This window comes from Thalassophryne amazonica, chromosome 11 (assembly GCF_902500255.1).
Source record: "Thalassophryne amazonica chromosome 11, fThaAma1.1, whole genome shotgun sequence".
Classification (NCBI taxonomy): Eukaryota; Metazoa; Chordata; class Actinopteri; order Batrachoidiformes; family Batrachoididae; genus Thalassophryne; species Thalassophryne amazonica.
This window is the reverse complement of record NC_047113.1, coordinates 8,695,102-8,703,439: the sequence shown is the minus strand read 5'-3', so window position 1 is coordinate 8,703,439 and position 8,338 is coordinate 8,695,102. Positions and strand designations below refer to the sequence as shown.

General features: G+C 41.1%; 1 protein-coding gene across 1 annotated transcript in view; it reads right to left on the bottom strand.

Moving 5' to 3' along the window:
• Window positions 1-4,569: 4,569 nt before the first annotated feature.
• The window catches only part of gpr174 (G protein-coupled receptor 174), a 43,255-nt gene continuing 39,486 nt past the window's right edge, over window positions 4,570-8,338 (bottom strand). Inside the window, exons 3-4 of the mRNA XM_034181264.1 lie at window positions 5,932-6,249; window positions 4,570-5,843 (exon numbers count right to left, since the gene is read on the bottom strand). Coding sequence (XP_034037155.1) covers window positions 4,980-5,843; window positions 5,932-6,135 — 1,068 coding nt within the window. The 5' untranslated portion in view covers window positions 6,136-6,249 and the 3' untranslated portion in view covers window positions 4,570-4,979. The remainder of the gene's footprint in view (window positions 5,844-5,931; window positions 6,250-8,338) is intronic.

Here is an 8,338-nt window from a genome sequence, read left to right as displayed (position 1 = left end):
TTTACTAATAGCCCAATTTCATAGCCTTAAGAGTGTGCATATCATGAATGCTTGGTCTTGTTGGATTTGTGCGAATCTACTGAATCTACTGGTACCCTTGTTTCCATGTAACAATAAGAAATATACTCAAAACCTGGATTAATCTTTTTAGTCACTTAGCACTACTAGTATTCTGAACACTACTCTGTGTGTGTGTGTGTGTGTGTATATATATATATACACACACATAGAGACAGAGATATGTTGGGGTACAAACTGGAATCTAGTCAAAGACCACTAGAAGAAACTACAATTGGCGCATCTTCTGGGAGGACCTCCAGTTGTACCAGTAGATACACCTGACCCTCAACTTTAATTGTAATTTATACTCATCTGAGTTGAGTTTTTACTGGTGGAACCTGATTCTCCCAGATTGCAGTTTCAGCTTTGATAGATACACAGCAAACGGGAAACTTGCCAACTGAAATTTTCCTCAGTACTTTTTTTTTTTTTTACTTTTACTGAGACCGATGTAAAGAGAAAAAGCACAATCTTATATATTAAGCATGTAGCGCAAGTACACAAGTGGGGTAAGCAAACTTGGGTTCAATTCTATTTATGCTAATTTTCTTCTTCATCTGCATTATTCCAGTCCACTCAACTGTAAATGGAAAAAAACAGTGATGGACTGGTGTTCATTCTGTGGGGAGTTCTAGACTGTTATCCGCTTCATGCTGCAGAATTCATGTGTAAGCATTTCAACACCAGTGGGCCAGTGGACTCAAGACTTGCTTCTGTAGATTCAGCACAACCAACAATTGTGAATGGAATATATTTTTCTGAAAATACTTCAAAAGCTCTTGAATATGGCATTTTGTTGAATAATCTCTGCAAATTATTTTGAACGGTTCCCACATAATAGTGTAGCAGACAACAGAATATTTCAGGTGAATCTTCCAAATAGTAGTACAAGCACCAAATGTGGCAAAAGTACTCTGTGGTCATTACCTTTTATGAAAATGTTCTCAAATTTTCAAAATGGCATTTATTTTCCAGGATAGCTGCCATGCTTGGTATTGAAATTGGTCTTTCTGTGGTTAAGTGTACACAGACTTGTCCAATATGGAGGATGATCACCATCTTGGCAAATCATGCCTTTTTAACCATGCAGATTCCAATTTTGGAACTCCACAAACTATTCCTCAGCTCAAGCAGCATCACTTAAGTATGCCAGGTGTGCCACCTACCAATATGTACACATGGGTTCGAGTCCCAGTCAAGCTACCAGTCTGCGTCCTTTGACAAGACACTTCATGTGCATGAGCCCAGTCCAACCAACTGTATACGAGTACCAGCTTTGGCTGGGCAAGTAACCTGTGATGGGGAGTTGTAGATTCTCTTCTGCTCTATGATGTATGGGGATAAGCACTGGCCCAATGGTCCATAAAGACTGTATAGGTCTTAATCCTTCATGGTCTACAAACCTACTTTTGGATAGGCCATCCAAATTGGTCCATGCAGTGAGATTCTGTGTAATTAAAGATGCCAGAATGGTAGCCATCTCTACTCAAATCTTGAAAATTGAGTGGCCTGTGGGCTTTGCATTGTATTTTATTGCCAAATGTGATTATTGTACCACCGTTTGGGAGATTATTTCAGATGCCTGCTGTACTACTATGCCTGCACAGAAAGACAATCATAGAGGGTGTGTGGTTGTAAGAATGTGTTGCTGTTGTAGCTTTTTAACACAATACTGCAATATTAGCTGTAACCAATGTTGTGTGCATCTGTTGAGCAAAATTTAACTGTCGTTAAATAAAGTTCAATTTCTATACCTATTTAATATTTCAGTTGTTACTGTAAAGTAGTCATTTTGCCAACATAAAATATGTGTGAACTGTCATCTTCTGCCAGCTGTGAAAATGAAAACCTAAACCAGCAACTGGTTCTCTGCACTGCTCTTCCTAAGTTTAACTTCATAACATGAACTGCTCACTCTTCACTGCAGCCAGGCAAATTTCACAAGAACAGACACCATTTTATTGAAAATAAATATTTAAAATTCACATTTTGCAACTTGCAATCTATGATATAAAGTCTGAGTCAGGGGTCTTACAGCCCCAATTCCAATGAAGTTGGGATGTTGTGTAAAATGTAAATAAAAACAATACAATGATTTGCAAATCCTCTTCAACCTATATTCAATTGAATACACCACAAAGACAAGATATTTAATGTTCAAACTGATAGACTTTTTTGTTTAGGTGCAAATATTTGCTCATTTTGAAATGATACCTGCAACACGTTTCAAAAAAGCTGGGACAGTGGTAAAAAAAAAAGACTGGGAAACTTGATGAATGCTCAAAGAACACATGTTTGGAACATTCCTCAGGTGAACAGATTAATTCAAAACAGGTGAGGATATAAAATGAGCATCCCCAAAAGGCTCAGCCATTCACAAGCAAACATGGGGTGAGGATCACCACCTTGTGAACAGCTGTGTGAAAAAATAGTCCAACAGTTTAAGAACAATGTTTCTCAATTGCAAGGAATTTAGGGATTCCATCATCTACAGTCCATAGTATAATCAGAAGATTCAGAGAATCTGGAGAACTTTCTACATGTAAGCGGCAAGGCCCAAAACCAACATTGAATGCCCGTGACCTTTGATCCCTCAGGCAGCACTGCATTAAAAACTGACATCATTGTGTAAAGGATCTTACTGCGTGGGCTCAGGAACACTTCAGAAAACCATTGTCAGTTAACACAGTTCGTCGCTACATCTACAAGTGCAGGTTAAACTCCCTCATGCAAAGCGAAAGTCATACATCAACAATATCCAGAAACACCCCCGCCTTCTCTGGGCCCAAGCTCATTTGAAAAGAACAGACGCAAAATGGAAAAGTGTGCTGTGGTCTGATGAGTCCACATTTCAAATTGTTTTTGGAAATCATGGACGTCGTGTCCTCTGGACAAAAGAGGAAAAAGACCATCCAGATTATTACCAACGCAAAGTTCAAAAGCCAGCATCTGTGATGGTATGGGGGGTGTGTTAGTGCATGGACAACTTACACATCTGTGATGGCACCATCAATGTTGAAAGGTACATCCAGGTTTTGGAGCAACACATGCTGCCATCCAAGCAACGTCTTTTTCAGGGACGTCCCTGCTTATTTCAGCAAGACAATGCCAAGACACATTTTGCACGTGTTACAACAGAGTGGCTTCGTAGTAAAAGAGTGCGGGTACTAGACTGGCCTGCCTGCAGTCCAGACCTGTTGCCCGTTGAAAATGTGTGGCACATTATGAAACGCAAAATACGACAACAGAGACCCCGGACTGTTGAACAACTGAAGTCGTACATCAAGCAAGAATGGGAAAGAATTCCACCTACAAAGCTTCAACAATTAGTGTCCTCAGTTCCCAAACGCTTATTGAGTGTTGTTAGAAGGAAAGGTGATGTAACACAGTGGTAAACATACCACTGTCCCAGCTTCTTTGAAACGTGTTGCAGGCATCCATTTCAAAATGAGCAAATATTTGCCCAAAAACAATAAAGTTTATCAGTTTGAACATTAAATATCTTGTCTTCGTGGTGTATTCAATTGAATATAGGTTGACGAGGATTTGCAAATCATTGTATTCTGTTTTTATTTACATTTTACACAATGTCCCAACTTCATTGGAATTGGGGTTGTAAACTACTAGCCTGGGGCACCCTCTGGCCCATGGAAAAACTTCAAATTCTCTTCTTCACATTTTGTGGAGCAGATAACTGAAAAAATCCTGCAAATGGTGATAGAAGCACTAAATTTGGCACAAATACTCCGTACATATTACTATTTTGAAAAATCTGATTGACCACTTGAATATCCAATAGGCAGCCAGGTAGGGTCAGTTACACAATTACACAGGGGTCAAAATTAAAAAAATGTTCCAGTTATATTGGAAACTATACCATATTATATGTCTGATCATAAATATTCCAGAAAGGTATATTTTGGACTATCTGTGCCTGTTAAGTTAAGGAGTTATGGGGTAAAAACATTAAGAATGGTGACAAAGGTCAATTTCAGCTTGCTCAGGGGTCAAAAGTTAAAGTTGCTCCAATTTTAATAAAAAAGTGGTGCAAATTACCACTTTTGGAATAATTTTGACTGTGTTGAATGCTTGGATTGCAAAGTAAAGGTCAAACAATGTTGACATCCATTAAATTCTATGGCATATGACATATGTTACCCCGTAACACGATAACTAAGCATGACACATGATACAAAGTATTCATTTTAAAAACTCTATTAACCAATAATTTGCATCAGTTTTTACCAAAATTAGAGCAACTTTAACTTTCGACCCTTGTACAAACTGAAATTGTTCTTTGTCAGCATTCTTGCTGTTTTTACCCCATAACTTCATACCATTCAGTCATAGATAGTCCAAACTATACCTTTTTGGAATCTTTGTGACTGGACACATAATGTGGTATAGTTTTTAATATGATTGGAGCATCTTTTAATTTTGACCCCTGTGTAATTCTTCAATTGACCCCTACCTGGCTGCCTATTGAAAATTCAAGTGGCCAGTCGGTTTTTATCAAAAGAGTAATGTCTCAGGAGTATGTGTGCCGAATTTGGTGCTTCTATCACCATTTGCAGGATTCCTCTGTAAATATTCTGTTATCTGTTCCACTCATTTCTAAACCTGACATGTAACTTGTCCCTCTAAAGGTGAAATACAAAGTACATTTTTTTTTTTAATGTTCGTTTTTTAATTTGTGGCGCTGTGGCAGTAGACAGGTGGCATGATGAAAACCAAAAATCGAATCGGACACCTCCCTTGGAGAGAACATGGGCAGTAGACCCCGTGTGATTTGAGTTTAAGACCCCTTGTTTACTTGTAGATTGTGTTTAAGTTGTAGCATCTTGTGGTTTCAAGTCTTACTTTAAAACCTCAGCTTCAGAGGTTGAAATTAAGACGTCGGTCTTTGGGCAGACCAGTGTTTAAAGACACGATTCTGTAGTCCAGTTATCCTGCAAATTGTTCCTGCTTTTAGTGACACAGTACAGACAGCTGCCGGACGTCTGTTGTCCAGTGTCGCTTATCTCCGGTTTGCTCAATCGTCTCCAGAATTCATCAGTTGTGAAATAATAAATGAGTGGGTCCAGGCTGCAGTTCAAGCTGGCCAGGCACAGAGTGACGGGGTGACATCTCAGAATCATTTCCCTCACCGCACAGCTGCTCAGGGTGTTTGCCTTGACCAGGAAGTCCAGCGGCATTGTGATGTGGTACGGCGCAAAACACACCAAGAAGACAACGGCACAACTCAGCACCATCCTAAGTGCCCTCTTCTTCTCCCCCCGGTCAGCGACGGCACTCGGTGTGGCCTCCCGAAGGCTCCCGACGGTCAGGCAGCTGCAGGCCACCACGAACACGAGGGGGAGCACGAAGCCAAACAGTTCTGCGGTGACCATGAGGACCCAGGCTATGGGGACACTGACGGACCGCAGGGGCAGCTCTGAGAAACAAACGGAGTCAGACCTCTGAGATGAGCTGGAGCTGGCGGCTAAAGGATTACCCGCCTCCACGGCGAGTTCGGGATTCCTCAGGAGAGGGAATGCCAGGCAGCTTAGACAGACAAACAGCCAGCCAACGGCACACACACACAAGTCGCCTTTCCGCCTGGACGGGTTGTACCTCAGCGGCCGCATAATGAGCTCGCAGCGGCGCACGCTGACACACACCAAGAAGTAGATGGAGGCGTACATGTTGACGTACTTCAGATAGAAGCAGAACATGCAGAGAGGAAGACCAAAGGGCCACGTGTTGTTCAAGTAATAGTAGATCCGCAGAGGCAGAGACAGCACCTGATGACAGATTGAACAAGTCGGCGTCTGCACGTGACAGATGTGGAAATGAGCTGAACCAGTATCTGAAATGTGTCCAGTTTCTCACCTGCAGCAGATCAGCCACAGCCAGGTTCATCATGAACACCACAGCCTTCTTAGTTTCTCGTACATAAACCCGGAACAACCACAGCGCCAACACGTTACCTAGCAGCCCTGGAGCTAAGATCACACTGTAAACCACTGCATACACATAGTGCTGGTAGGTGCGCAGGTCGTCGCTGCTGGGACAGCTGCGGTTGGTTGAGTTCATCTTCGAGCGAAGCGACACGACACTGATCAGAGAAGCTGCCTGCAGTCTGGAGATGGGTGTGTGCACTTAGAGCATCATCTGGCTGCAGCGCTGTCCTCTGCAGCTTCACAGACACTACAAGACACAAAAACAACACGGCAATCAATAATCCTCAGAGAGCGCTGGACAGGACCACTGCAAGCCCTCAATATCTATTACAGATTATGAAATGTGTTCAAAACACTTCTGGTATAGTGAAAAAAATACAGATATAAAATGTGTGTATGGGCCAAATATTGGGAGCTTTTGATGGATCATATCGCAGAAAATCATCACTTTTACAGCCAAACAAGTCAGGGGCTGTATACATAAACAGTTCCATTTTAGTCACTATATGATGTTACTAAATTTGTAAAGTCTAACTGTAGCAGGAAAAAAGTCAAAAATTGTTGAACAGAGAAAAACATTGTCTATTTTATCAGCAAAAAAATCTAAACATATATATATATATATATATATATATATATATATACAGACTTCCTTTTCTCTCAAAAATTCTTGAAAGGGTAGTTGTAAAACAGCTAACTGATCATCTGCAGAGGAATGGTCTATTTGAAGAGTTTCAGTCAGGTTTTAGAATTCATCATAGTACAGAAACAGCATTAGTGAAGGTTACAAATGATCTTCTTATGGCCTCGGACAGTGGACTTATCTCTGTGCTTGTTCTGTTAGACCTCAGTGCTGCTTTTGATACTGTTGACCATAAAATTTTATTACAGAGATTAGAGCATGCCATAGGTATTAAAGGCACTGCACTGCGGTGGTTTGAATCATATTTGTCTAATAGATTACAATTTGTTCATGTAAATGGGGAATCTTCTTCACAGACTAAAGTTAATTATGGAGTTCCACAAGGTTCTGTGCTAGGACCAATTTTATTCACTTTATACATGCTTCCCTTAGGCAGTATTATTAGACAGTATTGCTTAAATTTTCATTGTTACGCAGATGATACCCAGCTTTATCTATCCATGAAGCCAGAGGACACACACCAATTAGCTAAACTGCAGGATTGTCTTACAGACATAAAGACATGGATGACCTCTAATTTCCTGCTTTTAAACTCAGATAAAACTGAAGTTATTGTACTTGGCCCCACAAATCTTAGAAACATGGTGTCTAACCAGATCCTTACTCTGGATGGCATTACCCTGACCTCTAGTAATACTGTGAGAAATCTTGGAGTCATTTTTGATCAGGATATGTCATTCAAAGCGCATATTAAACAAATATGTAGGACTGCCTTTTTGCATTTACGCAATATCTCTAAAATCAGAAAGGTCTTGTCTCAGAGTGATGCTGAAAAACTAATTCATGCATTTATTTCCTCTAGGCTGGACTATTGTAATTCATTATTATCAGGTTGTCCTAAAAGTTCCCTAAAAAGCCTTCAGTTAATTCAAAATGCTGCAGCTAGAGTACTGACGGGGACTAGAAGGAGAGAGCATATCTCACCCATATTGGCCTCTCTTCATTGGCTTCCTGTTAATTCTAGAATAGAATTTAAAATTCTTCTTCTTACTTATAAGGTTTTGAATAATCAGGTCCCATCTTATCTTAGGGACCTCGTAGTACCATATCACCCCAATAGAGCGCTTCGCTCTCAGACTGCAGGCTTACTTGTAGTTCCTAGGGTTTGTAAGAGTAGAATGGGAGGCAGAGCCTTCAGCTTTCAGGCTCCTCTCCTGTGGAACCAGCTCCCAATTCAGATCAGGGAGACAGACACCCTCTCTACTTTTAAGATTAGGCTTAAAACTTTCCTTTTTGCTAAAGCTTATAGTTAGGGCTGGATCAGGTGACCCTGAACCATCCCTTAGTTATGCTGCTATAGACGTAGACTGCTGGGGGGTTCCCATGATGCACTGTTTCTTTCTCTTTTGCTCTGTATGCACCACTCTGCATTTAATCATTAGTGATCGATCTCTGCTCCCCTCCACGGCATGTCTTTTTCCTGGTTCTCTCCCTCAGCCCCAACCAGTCCCAGCAGAGGACTGCCCCTCCCTGAGCCTGGTTCTGCTGGAGGTTTCTTCCTGTTAAAAGGGAGTTTTTCCTTCCCACTGTAGCCAAGTGCTTGCTCACAGGAGGTCGTTTTGACCGTTGGGGTTTTACATAATTATTGTATGGCCTTGCCTTACAATATAAAGCGCCTTGGGGCAACTGTTTG